The sequence below is a fragment of the Trichechus manatus genome, unplaced genomic scaffold (genome assembly GCF_000243295.1).
Source record: "Trichechus manatus latirostris isolate Lorelei unplaced genomic scaffold, TriManLat1.0 scaffold00007, whole genome shotgun sequence".
Classification (NCBI taxonomy): Eukaryota; Metazoa; Chordata; class Mammalia; order Sirenia; family Trichechidae; genus Trichechus; species Trichechus manatus.
The window spans coordinates 29,741,932-29,756,192 of NW_004443943.1; the positions used below are offsets into that span (position 1 = coordinate 29,741,932).

Here is a 14,261-nt window from a genome sequence, read left to right on the forward strand (position 1 = left end):
AGGGTTGACATGTTGTGGGGTTGTTAACCAATGTCATAAAACAATATGTGTACTACTGTTTCATGAGAAACTATTTGTTCTGTAAACCTTCACCTGAAGTACAATAAAAAAAAAAAAAAAAGAATTTCCAGGAATTATTATTCCTGATGAGTCAGAGGTGCACTCAAGCTATGACATTAAATACAATTACGACACTTGATGTTTACTAGATGACGTCTCTTCATTATATAAGTCTAGCCTTTCTTTCTACTCCTAAAAATGTTAGTTACATGCTAACCAAATGTATATTTTATGGCAAAAAGAATAAGCAAATAACTGAACATAAAAAAATATGCTAAAAAGTATAAAACACCCTATATGTAAGAGGTTGGTAGCTCACTGGTCAGAATTCTTGCCTTCTATGTGGCAGATCTAAGTTCAATTCCCAGCCAATGCACCTCATGAACAGTTACCACCTCTCTGTCAGTGCTTGTGCATTTCTATGATGTTGAACAGGTGTTAGTGGAGCTTCCAGACTAAGACAGACTAGGAAGAAAGGTGTGGTGATCTACTTCCAAAAATCAGCCAACAAAAGCCCTATGGATCACAAAGGTCCAATCCACAACTAATCATAGGGATGGTGCAGGATCGGGCAGCATTTTGTTCCATTATGCATGCAGTAGCCAGAAGTCAGGGGCCAACTTGACAGCAGCTAACAACACATACAGTATACACTCTTCCAAAAACGTGTTTTATTTATATAGACACACATAACCACTCTGTTTTACACTTTAATTCCCATGCCGTATCTAATAACATGTTTCACACATGGTAGAGGATCATTAGTACCAATGACTGATTTTGAGTCTTCACACCTTGATGGAAAACTGAAATGTCTTTTCACTCTTTCAGGGTTTAAGGAGTAATAACCGCCTAAATATCTATAAATGCTATATAGTGGCCTACTATCAGGCAAGTAGCACCAGTCTACTTTATAACCAACTATTGATAACATTAACTTCCAAAACACTCGATATCAAATAACTGTTTTCTTTAAAATATTAGTACTCATTGAAACACTAAAATGTTACCTAATTCTGACCTAGCTTTTCTATACAGGGAAGAGTGAAATCAGAATTATGTTTCTGTCTGCTTAAAAAAAACTTACTTGTATAAACTAGCTTAACCATCTTTCCAGTAAGATTTTAAAAGTGATATTTATTTTCTTTCCTCTAAGGCCAGAAACAGAGGCGTGATTATCAGTTGTTATAAGTTTTCTGGAATTCCCATATAACCTTAAGCAGTGCCAATGTATCCGCATCTCTACTTATTCCTGGCTTTCCTGGGTGGAAGGCAGAGATGTTTCTAGTGGGGCCCAGATCTTTCTATGCTATCAATTCACTGAAAGTGTAAACTTCTAATTTCTGCCTAAAATTACTGACTCCTAAATATAATATTCACTTCCAAGTATCTTAGCTACTTAAGATTTAAGTAGAAGTAGGCATTTAACTGAGTCTATATAAAACGATAAGTAAATTAAAAAAAAATATTTTAAGCTCTTAAAGGAAAAACTAGAGGAAACTTTAAAGTCTAAATCAATACAAAAAACTTTGATAATACCCAGAGTTACCCACATTCAATCCAATACACAGAAGCCAGTAGACACAATTTTTAAATCTGTAAAAAAATTACATCAATTTGTGGTAAATGTCAATTAAGAATTTCTTTCTTATTAACTAAGGTGCAATTTTTAGCAGCTGAAGATGCTCTACTCTTGAGGACTTTATAGTAAATATATGAAGTTGTACAGTATACTATTTAGTGGTTAAAAGTCTATACTTTGGATTGGGTTTGAATCACAAACTAGCTACATGATCTGGGATAAACGACTTCTCTGTACATTAATTTCATCATCTGTCAAATGAAGTTAATATGTACCCACTTCACAGAGTTGTTTTGAGGATTACATAGACAAAATACCTACCGATGATAGGCTTCTCGCCGATACTTTTTCAGGGCGTGCTTATCCATGTTAGCAGGCATATCTGCTGCATTCTGTAACCGATCACTCCAGGAGGTTGACATTTTATTTTAAATGTATGCTGAATTCTAGAAAAGAAAAGCAGTAATTTAGCTAGCTTAACATTGGTATCTGTATACTGATATATGATTTTAAAAAACACTAGAAAAATTCTACTTTACATACTGCCTGAGATAATTATCTACTAAAATATGCTGAATATGGTAAATATCCTGAAAAATGCACTGATATTTCTAAGTCACGTACACTTAGGAAAATAATTTCATATGGTAATTTCTATCCAGAAGGATCATATATATCACTTCCAAATAATCAAGCATGACTACTGACACAGTGGCAATGATGGGCTCAAGCATAGCAACAACTGTGAGGACGGCACAGGACCGTTCTGTTGTACACGGGATCGCTATGAGTTGGAAGCGACTAAGCGACACCTAACAACAACAACAACGGACAATTACTGACTTTAACCCTGGGTTCTAGAAAAGGGACCGAGACCACAGAAGTCTGTGAAAATACATAATTTTGAGTTTATGTGTGAAGTAAGCAACTTTTTAATTCTGATCGACACTCTAAGCTCAATCAATTGGTGGCCCAAACAGAGTAGTTAATGTTTGGTTTCTAATTATTTCATGCTTTTTAGACTGTTCTATACTAAATTATTTTTTAGCCAGTATTAAAGACTATGAGCTAGAAGAAGAAATAAACTAAAAAATTTCATCTCATTAGGATAAACATGTAAAACTAGGTGGGCAGCTAAGTTTCTCAGCTTTAAGTACTTTGACACTAGGCACTATTCTTAGGTTTCACTTCTATTTTTGAAATTATCATCTGTAAATAGCTTTAAATAAGTATAAAAGATATTCTTTTAGCATTAAGAAGTTTATTAACATTTTATTAAAATAGTAGTGTTTGTAAAAACATCTGCAATCTAACATTTCCAATTCTAAAAACACTAGCATCATTCATGACATTAAGTCAATTTTTAAATAAACCATTTTTTGAAATATCAAGATTTCCAAACACTTTTTATAAAACAAAAGTACTAGTACCTGCAAAAGATTCTAGTTAAAACCTTATCAAATAAAAATTAATTTGAGAGAAGTTACTTGCTAGACTATTATAACTGAAACTAGATACACTATGAAGGTTTATTTTCCCCTATTTAAAAAAGAAATTCATTTAGCAAATCCATTTTTGTGGACAAACACCAGAGAAATTTTGAAAGGAAGGAATTTACAATGGAACATCAATGATTTTTTTTTTTTAAACTAGGACTGCATTTTATATAAGTTTAAATAAGAATCAGAAATGAAACTGGTATATTGTGATGAATTAAGAGAAATAAAAATAGTCATTCTATTAAAGAATTTAATTTGAATTCTACTGCAAGCATAGTCATGCTGTAAAGCACACGAAATAAAACAGATTTATTGTTAACACCTTAAGTACATTCCAACTTTTAAAAACAATTTTACCTCCTAGTTTTAATTTTTAAAAAAATCAAGATATTTAAATTATGTATATTTTACTATAATAAAAAAAGAAAAAATTAAGAAAAGGTAAATAATACTTTTTTTTTTAAACTTTTAATCACTCAAGAATTAGAAAACTAAATATTTAAAAGTCAGACATATCAACTTCCACTTCTGGCCAACATTTAGTAATAAGGACAGATTAACCTACCTGGCTTAAACAACTAAAAACCACACAAAATATATGAAATAATGGTTTCTAAGACACTGGATACCAGGCAACAAAAGACAGTGAACCCTGAGAAAAAAGAAAGAAGATGAATCATACAACTGCCCAAGCTTACCGACTGGAGAAAGGTTCAAGGCTGTTGTACATAGAGGGGAAACCAAAGGGGAGCCCAGCGCTCACCCAAAGTTGAAGAGATGAAGCTGGGAGACCCAGAAGACCAAGGAGGCTATAGTTTACAGAACACAGTACCAAACAGGACAGAGATACACAGAAAGAGAATGCTGGAGGTCTGCAGAGGGTGAATCCTCAAGTCTTCATCTGCATACTGATTAGCACATGACAAAACCACATTAAGGCTGAAAAAAAACCAGCCAGAAGGAACAATCCCTGAACCTCACACAGGACTGGGAATACTTCCTGTTTCAATCAGCTAGAGTGACAACCTAATCATTTACAGGGCATTAGGCAGAGTACTCACAAGGGTTTTGTGTCTTTAGTGGATAAACTTAGCCCTAGACAAAACAAAGGTTAAAAGACCCAAAAGGATCAAACTGTTTCTAAGTAACTTAAGCAAGTCAAAGAACAAAGCTCAAGAATATAAGGAACCCAAAAGTAATCAGCACCCAACAAGGTAAAATTTACAATGTCTGGCATCTGATGGGAGCGCTGGTGGTGCAGTGGTTAATAGCTCAGCTACTAACCAAAACGTCAGCAGTTCAAATCCACCAGCTGCTCCTTGGAAACCCCACAAGGTAGTTCTACTCTGTCCTATAGGGTGGTTATGAGTCAGAATTGACTTGATGGCAATGGGTTTGGTTTTGGTTTGGCATCTAATAAAAAATTAGCAGCATCCAAAGAAGCAGGAAAACAGGATCTACAAGAGGAAAAAATTAATCCAACCAAACCCATAAATGACACAGATGATAAAATTAGTACTCAAAGGAGTTATTATACTTGTATTTCATATATTCAAGCTAGAAGAAAGTGAAAACATTAAGTAGAGGCATGGAAGATATAAAAAAGACCCATATCAAATGTCTAGAGATATCAACTACAAAATCTAAGATGAAAAATATACTTGATGGGATTAATGCCAGATTAGATTTTGAAGAAAAGATTAGTGAACTTGAAGACATAGCAATAGAAACTATCCAAACTAAAATAGAAAAAACACCAAAAAAAAAAAAAAAAAAAAAGTTAACACAACATCAGTGAGCTCTGCAACAATTTCAAGCAGCTTAATAAACATTTATTATTAAGTCCCCAAAGGAGAAGATGGAAGACAAAAAATTTTTTTAAAGAAATGGGAGCCCTGGTGGCACAGTGGTTAAACTCTTGGCTGATAACCAAAAGGCTGGTGGTTTGAACCCACCCAGCAGCTCTGCAGGAGAAAGACCTAGTGATATGCTCCCATAAAGATGTATACACCCACTCCTCACTTATCAACTATCTTGTTATCTGACAGTTTGCATTTACAACAATAGTAAAAAATCCACTATACAACTATTTTGCACACTAACGACATACATCTGGCAGTAACAAATGCTGAGATACGAGGCAAGAATAACGCTGGCTGTGATGGTTATGTGTCAACTTGGCTGGACCATGATTCTCAGTGGTTTGGTGGTTACATAATGATGTAATTTGGCAGTTATGCAATGATGTAGTCATCCTCCATTTTGTGATCTGATGTGGTCATCCTCCATTTTTGCGTAATGCTGATTTTTGCATAACAACCTGGTCTTTGGTACCTAACCATGTCGATAGGTGAGGAATGGGTGTATTATCTAATCCTGTAAAGATTACAGCCTAGAAAACCCATTGCCATCGAGTCAATTCAAATTCATAGTGACCCTGTAGGACAGAGCAGAACTGCCTTATAAGGTTTCTAAGGCTATAATCTTTACAGGAGCAGACTGCCACGTTTCTCCGCCACTGGTGGGTTCAAACCATGAAATATTTACGTAGTGCTACCACATACATTTAGGAAAATAACCTCATATGGTAATTTGTAGTTTCACACTTAAAAATATTTCATAGTTAAAACATACCCAGTGCTCTTTACCACTACCATTATCCTCCCCCAAAGAAAGGAAACCAGCTGCCCAACAGCTCCAGGCAACTGCTCAAAACTGGAAGCAAATGTAACAAACTGTACGGTAAGTGTGGTTAGCAATCTGCAGTGAAAATTCCTTCCCTTGAAAAAGTGTACCAATAAAATGTTGATGGTCACATGTAGTAAAACCACTATTTTAAAACCACAGTCAAATGAAAGATTTTCTCTCTCCTATACTTACCTGTAACACAATATTAAGAAATACTAAGAATTAAGATCTACTACAATAATAGGCTTCATGCCCAAACTGAAATAAGTAAACAGCAGTCAGGACTTATTTTCATGACTATTCTGCATTAGTACAAAATGCCATGCTGCCAGATTAATACCTTGGCAAAGTGTCTCTTACAAAGCCATTTTAAATGTTTATTTCAGGTCATGTCAGTAAATCTACTGGAAAGAAGTGAGGAGCACTTTAACATAATACATAGCACAGTCTATCAGGCAAAGTGTTCAACACATATGACAGTTTGAACCAAATACACGTACTTGTATTCAAATACATGGAATGAGTGTGTCAATATAGATAATAGGGTAATGATACCAGTAGGTAAATACGAACATTCAGTGTTTCACTACTTAATTGGAATTTGTTTCTTTTGTATCTGAAACATAAAACTTGGAATTTGTAAGTTTTATAATCAGCCATTCTCATTCTAAGAACACTACTCTGAATCTTAAAGGGAAAAATTTCAATGGTTCCTTCAAATTTCCTCACTAGCCTGAAATTTATTTTAGTCTTCATAAATATAACAACTTCAATTGCCATGTTACATTAGTTTACTTTATGGGAAAATAAAAGTTAAATATACTGAGAAAGCTAGCTCCTCCATCTGTATGGCCTCATATTGAACTGAGTAGGTAAATCTTATACACAGCCCTTGATAACTCTAATACTTAACAGATGAGCAAGTAAAACTAAGAAAGTATAGCGGTTGCGGTGAGGTCAAGGGTCCCCTCCGAATTAGATTTCTCTGTAACAGGACCACAAACCAACTTACTTACTTACAAATACACTTAGATTACACATAGATTAATTCATCTGAACAATACTGCTGAAAATCAATTCCTAGTATATGTAAATAGTGTCACTTCTAACTCAAAGAACAGTACTGTGAAATTAGAGTTTTTAACATATTTTATAAGCTTTGCCCCTTCTAATCATAAAAATAATACATAGAAGGAAATAATCATAGGAAATATTTTAAGACGAAGGAATGTCAATTTTTCCAGAAAAGGAAGACTTCTTAAAACTGTTAAGATTGTACTGAATGGTTCATTACCTCTCAGCTTTTAAATAGTTCACAATGAACACAGTTTTTGTTCACTTTTCATTTCATTATTTTCATTCAGAGTTCCTAATATCATTTGCTCCAAGTTATACTATACATTCCTGTCAAAGGCCAACACTCATATTTTGCACACCAAACTGCTGCAGATGGCTAGCAAATTACAACTGATAAAACCACATTTATCTTATCCTGCTTTATTTTTCTTTATCGCGTTTAAGACTTCCAGGCATATTTGATAGTTTGTATCAGTCACTCTAAAATGTAAGCTCCAGAAAGGTGGGACTTTTATAGTTCTGTTTTATAGTGCTGTTATGTCCCCAGCATCCTGAACAGTAGACTTGCTACATACTCAGTACTTAAGTATTAGTAAAATGAATGAACTACTAAACCTCTACATTTGGGTCTCTTTTTCAGAAGTTAATTTTTGTGTAAGCCCAAAAAATGCAAGAATATTGCACAAGTTCCTTCTAACGCTCTAACTGAATTTTTGTGAAATCTTACTCTTGGTTCAGAAACACCTAATAGTTTCTTGGTTTGATTAACGTAATAATATTTTGCTAACATTTTGACATGACCCCTTGGAACAAAAGCTTCCTTGTTCTCTGTGGAAAATGACAAAGCTGCGAAGAGATCGTGTCAAGTGAGAAATGCAGTACCTGTTGCCTTGACAATTTGTTTTTTGTCTTCGAGCATCAACATGTGCCTTTCTCTAGTCTGAAACTGCAAATGAAAAATATGAATTTATTTCATCTGTTCCCAAAGTTATGAAAATATGCAAATAAGACCTGAACTATGTTGTGTTTTCTGAAACATTCTGCTGCTGCTGTTGCTCCTAGAATTTTGTTATCTCGGCCATATCACACAGAATGCTATGTGTATGTTCTATATTAGCATACTACGACTGCTTCTAACTAAATGAAAATATCATATCTCTAACGGTGTCTTAGTCATCTAGTGCTGCTGTAACAGAAATACCACAAGTGGACGGCTTTAACAAAGAAGAGTTTATTTCTTCACAGTAAAGTAGGCTAAAAGTCCAAATAGAGGGCGTCAGCTCCAGGGGAAGGCTTTCTCTGTCGGCCTTCTCATCAATCTTCTCCCAGACTAGGAGCTTCTCTGTGCAGGGACCCCGGGTTCAAAGGACACACTCTGCTCTTGGCACTATTTTCTTGGTGGTATGACGTCCCCGTCTCTCTGCTCGCTTCTCTCTTCTATATCTCAAGAGATTGCCTCAGGACACAATCCAATCTTGTAGACTGAGTCCTGCTTTACTAACACAACTGCCACCCATCCTCCCTTATTAACATCACAGAGGCAGGATTTACAACATATAGGAAAATCACACAATACCCAGAATCATGGTCCAGCCAAATTGATACACACATCTTTGGGGGGAGGTATCTCAATCCATGACAAACGGCAATATGATTACTGACACAATGGAACAAGACAGCATGTAAAGAAACATTTTAAATGACTGGGTTTGAGGAGGATATGTATTATGCGATCTACTTCTTCAAAACATCACTATAATTAACTAAGGTCTTTCAAAAGCATAAAGGTACAAAGCTGAACAGTGTTTACATTCAGCCAATATATAACACTTTGCGCCTTTAGCAATGATCCTCAATATTCCTATTTTTAAAAAGCAGGTAAAAAATTCTGCTTTATTTTAAAATGAACTCATTCTCTTACCAACGGGAGCTCCTGCTCACCATTCAACTTTGCTTTTAGCTGTTATCTTTTCCCTTAAAATACAATAAAAAGATAAAATTAAAAAGGCAGACGTAAACAAACATCACAGTCATTTCTACCTTTCGGTATATAAATTCACATTTAAGGTTTAGTCCACTTATTTGGTAAAAATTCAGAGAGATGCATGAGTTCAACACCTTAATAATGCAAACATAATAGCAAACATTTATCGAGTGCTCACTATTTTTCGTCTATTATTTTAAGCACTATGACTTGGAATTGACTCAACGGCAACGGGGTTTTTTTGTTTTTTTTAAAATACCTATTTTAACTGACTGACTTCTCACAATAATCTTATGAGTTAGGTACTATTATCCACATTTTACAAAGAAGGAAACAAGACAGAGAAGTTAAATAATTTGACCAAGGGTCGAATTATATACTTGTGGTTGAAAGTGCAGATTCTGCAGCCATACTGCTTGAATTTAAAGCCTAGCTCCAACACCAACTAGTTCTGTGACTGAACAAATTATATAATCACTTCAGTTTCTTCCACTCCAAAACGGGCAGAGTTGGAACAAGGAGTCACTAGCCTTGCATTTTTCTGTAGGACTGAAAGTCTTTTTTTTTTTTTTTAATTATGCTTTAGGTGAAGGCTTACAGCTCAAGTAAATTTCTCATACAAAAATTTATACACATATTGTTATGTGACACTAGCTGCAATCTCTATAATGTGACACACACACCCTCTTTCCACGGTTTCCCATGTCCCTACTATCAGCTCCTGTCCCTTCCTGCTTTCTCATTCTGCCTCCGGAGAGGAGTTGCCCATTTAGTCTCATGTATCACCTTGAACTAAGAAGCACACTCTTCACAAGTATTATTTTATGTTTTATAGTCCAGTCTAATCTTCGCCTGAAGAGTGGGCTCTGGGAATGGTTTTAGTTCATTCGGTGGCCATGGCTTCGGGGATTCCTCCAGTCTCAGTCAGACCATTAAGTCTGGTCTTTTTACTAGAATTTGAGTTCTGCCCCACACTCTTCTCCCTCTCTGTCAGGGACTCTCCGTTGTGTTCCCTGCTAGGGAAGTCACTGGTGGTAGCTGGGCACCGTCTAGTTCTTCTGGTCTCAGGCTGATGGAGTCTCTGGTTTATGTGGCCCTTTTGTCTCTTGGGCTAATATTTTGTGTCTTTGGTGTTCTTCATTTTCCTTTGGTCCAGGTGGGTTGGGACCAATTGATGCATCTTAGATGGCCACTCACTCGCAAGCTTTTAAGACCCCCGATGCCACTTACCTAAGTAGGATGTAGAACATTTTCTTAATAAAGTCTATTATGCCAATTGACCTAGATGTCCCCTGAAACCATGGTCCCCAGACCCCAGACCCTGTCCCTTGAAGTGTTTTGACTGTGTTCCAGAAACTTCTTAGCTTTTAGTTTAGTCCAATTGTGCTGATTTCCCCTGTAGTCTGTGTTGTCTTTCCCTTCACCTAAGGAGGAACAAGGAATCACTAGCCTTGCACTTTTCTGTAGGACTGAAATTCTTCAAAATAAAAACTTGGGATGAAAAATCAACAACTTTTGCACAACAAAACCATACACTGAGAGAAGATATTTGCAACACCATAACTAAGAGAAGATTAGTATAGAATATATATAAAGAGAGCTACAAACAAATGATGGAAAAGGCAAACTCAACAGAAGAATAAATGAAAGATCCAAGTAGGCAATTGACCAAAAAGGAAATCTAAATGTAGAATAAATGGACATAAAGAAGCTCAATCTCACTAATAATCAGGAGAAAGCTGATTAAAACAACCCAACAGATTGTCAAAAACTTAAAAGTCTGACAACACCAAATGTTTGCTAAGGATAAAGCAAAATGGGAGTTCTCACAACCTGCTGACTGGTACTAGTATTTTGAAGAGTAATTCGGCATTATCTGATAAAGTTGAAGACGTTCATACCCTACAACCTAAGAATATCCTAGGCTTAGAGAAACTTTCTCACATGTAAAGAAGACAACACATCCAAGAATATTCACTACAGCATTGTTAATAATAGCAAAAAGTCAGAAACTTGTAAATATCGATAAACAAACTGTGGTTTACTCATACAAAGGAATACTACAGAATAATAAATGAACTAGAGATATATCTATATGAATATTTATCAAAAACAATGTTGTACAAAAAAGCAAGTTGCAGAATCATATGTACAATATACTAACCTGTTCTGACTCATAGCAACCCTACAGGACAGAGAAGAACTGCCCCACAGGGTTTTCAAGGCTGTAAATCTTTATAGAAGCAGACTGCCAAATCTTTCTCCCGCAGATTAGCTGGTAGGTTTGAACCGCCGACCTTTTGGTTAGCAGTTAAGCACTTAACCACTGCACTACCAGGGCTCCTTGTACAAAAGCAAAAAAAAAACCTCGTTGCTATCCAGCCAATTCCAAATGAACTCATAGCAACCCTACAGGACAGACTACAACTGCCCCATAGGGCTTCCATGGAGCAGCTTGGTGGATTCCAACTGCTGACCTTTTGGTTAGCAGTGGAGCTCTTAACCACTCTGCCACCTAAAAAAAAAAAAACTGTTGCCCTCAAGTCAATTCCAACTCACCAGGGCTCCCAATATACTAAACAAGCATATATATACTTTCGTGGATATACACACATTAGTGAGAATATAAAAATGTGATAGCAATGATAATTACTGAATTCATGGCAGTGTTTGTCTCTAAAGAGAGGGATACAGAATCCGCAAGGATTCATTCATATGAGCCTCCACTGTATCTGTATGTTTATTCCTTGAAAAAATATATCCACCGTATATGAAAATTAACTCAAAATGGATCAATAACCTAAATATAAGAACTAAAGCCATACAAGTCTTAGAAAAAACATAGGGGTAAAACTTTAAGACTTTGTACAAGGATAATAATCAACATAAATAAAAATCACCACTTTCCTGACACCAAACTGTTAAGGAACAATGAAACATATGATCAATTCTGTCCCCTTCTGTTCCACTTCTTTTCTGACATTAGGCTGCACATGCAGCACGTCTTCCTCTGACCAGAACCACCTGAAGCTAAGTCAGACCTAACAAGTTAAACGGTACAGTCCTCCAGACTGCCAAGTCAGCCCAAGACATCAGACATCAGCTGCAAGCTTGGGAGTCCCCAGGACACCCCTCACTTATGACCTGCTGGCTACAAATTAGGGGTTTTCCAACTACTCCTTCAGGATACAGGATGCAAGCGGGGGGCAGGGGAGGGAGCTCCTTCATTTCTAACCTGCTGGTTACCAATTCAGGGTTCCCTCTACCCCCTCAGGATACCAGCTGTAAACGCAGAAGTCCCCAGCCCCTCTCTCTTCTGACCTGCTGACTCCCACTACTCTCTCTGGTTCAGAAATTTCCTGGAACAACTCACAGAAAGAGCTATATTTATGATTACAGTTTTATTACAGCAAAAAGGATACAAATGAAGGGACACACAGGGCGCAGTCTGGGAGGGTTCACAAAGAGATTGCTACTCTCCCTGCACTGATGTCTTTGACTAACCAGGAAGCCCATCGAGATGGAGCTTCCCTGTCCAGAGCTTTTATACGGGGTCTCATTACAAAATTCAAACTCCAGCCCCTCTCCTCTAAGGTCACTTGATATCAGGAGATGGGTCTGTAGGGCCTGGCCACCCACATGCAAAAGTCACCTCATTAGCATAACCTGTTAGGTTAGGTGTAGTCTGGAGTCCACATTTAGATTACTGGGAAAATTCCAAGGTTTTGGAGATTTATCTCTCAGGAACCAAGGAAAAAGACCAAATTCTTGAGTAAAATTAATGTAAACCCCACACCTTGTTTTTGATAATGGATTCTTTGTTGCAAAAGCAACAAAAGAAAAAACTGATAACTTGAACTTCATCAACATGAATTTTTTTGTGACTGAAAAGACTTTATCGAGAAAGTGAAAAGACACCTACAGAACAGGAGAAAATATTTGAGAATTACATATTCGATTAGGGTTTAATATCCAGACTGTATAAAGAACTCAACAACAAACCTTAGTTGTGTTGTTATCAGGTGCCATCAAGTCCATTCCAACTCACAGTGACTCTACGTACAACAGAACGAAACACTGCCAGGTCCTACAACATCCTCATAAACCCTAAACCAAAAAATGAAACCTGTTGCCGTCGAGTCGATTCTGACTCACAGTGACCCTACAGGACAGAGTAGAACTGCCCTATAGGGTTTCCAAAGAATGCCTGGTGGATACGAACTGCCAACCTTTTGGTTAGCAGCTGTAGCTCTTAACCACTATGTCACCAGGGTTTCATCATAAACATTAGGAGCAGTGAATTTATGTCAGTGAGGAATAACTCAGAAAAGGAGGGTGAGAATGGCTGTACAACTCGAAGAATGTAATCAGTGTCACTAAATGGTACATGTAGAAACTGTTGAATGGGTGTATGTTTTGCTGCATATATTCTCAACAACAAAAATAAATAAAATTAAATAAAGAACTCAACAACAAAAAGACAAACAACCCAATTAAAAAATGGGCAAAGGACCTGAACAAACATTTCACCAAAGAACATACATAAATGGCCAATAAGCACATGAAAACATGGTCAAAGTTGGGGGACACGTCCAAGATGGCAGAGTAGTCAGACACTTCAGGTGGTCCCTCTTACAACGAAGACCCAAAAAAACAAGTGAATCAATTATATATGACAATCTAAGAGCCCTGAACATCAAAGGCAAAGTTGAGGAATCTGACTGAGTGGCAGAGGGAGGGAGAGACAGTTCAGAAGCAGCAAGGAGTTGCCAGGTCTGACCTGGAGGGAGACTAAGCCCTTCAGCCTGGATCAGCTCGGGGGTGAACAGTAAGGCAGGCAAGCAGCACCACTTGGGAGGTGTTTTCCACACTGGGAGACAACTAGCGGCAGACAGTCTACTCAGCCACCCAGAAACAGTAAGAAACAGCCCTCGATCAGTGAAAGATAAGTACTTGCATTGGGCCTACCGCACGGATCAAAAACACCTCCCTTAGGGAAAATCCTCTCTCCCATTTACCTCCCCACTCCCTGCTCTGGGACTAGGACCAGCTTCAGCAACTGCTGAGTCCACTGGGCCAGAAGCAGGACCCGTCACATGCCCTGAGCCATTCTCCTGGCCTTGAAGAGGGAAAAAATTAACAAACAGGAAAAAATAATCTGCCGGCTCCCCTAAGCCAGGAACCCACAGTAGGCACAGCTCCTTTGCCTAGGCACAGGCATAAGGGATCCACGGACTTTGAGTGCCTTTCCCCCTGCAGAGACTTATGTGGGCCCATTTCAACAGCACAGGCCCTCATTACCATAGTACAACAGGGTATATACCTGAAGTCTAACTTCAACTGTTTCAGCTGTGAAGTGGCAGGTTCTTGA

The 14,261-nt window shown here is 37.2% G+C and overlaps 1 protein-coding gene across 2 annotated transcripts in view; it reads right to left on the reverse strand.

Moving 5' to 3' along the window:
* Nucleotides 1–14,261, reverse strand: part of NT5C2 (5'-nucleotidase, cytosolic II) — a 123,648-nt gene that overhangs the window by 98,167 nt on the left and 11,220 nt on the right. The window contains exon 1 of one of the 2 annotated variants that reach the window (XM_023741101.1): nt 1,964–2,064. In XM_023741101.1, the coding sequence (XP_023596869.1) occupies nt 1,964–2,064 (101 nt within the window). Of the gene's footprint in view, nt 1–1,963; nt 2,089–14,261 lie in introns of those variants that run through there. The other variant, XM_004370095.1, reaches the window with a different exon arrangement.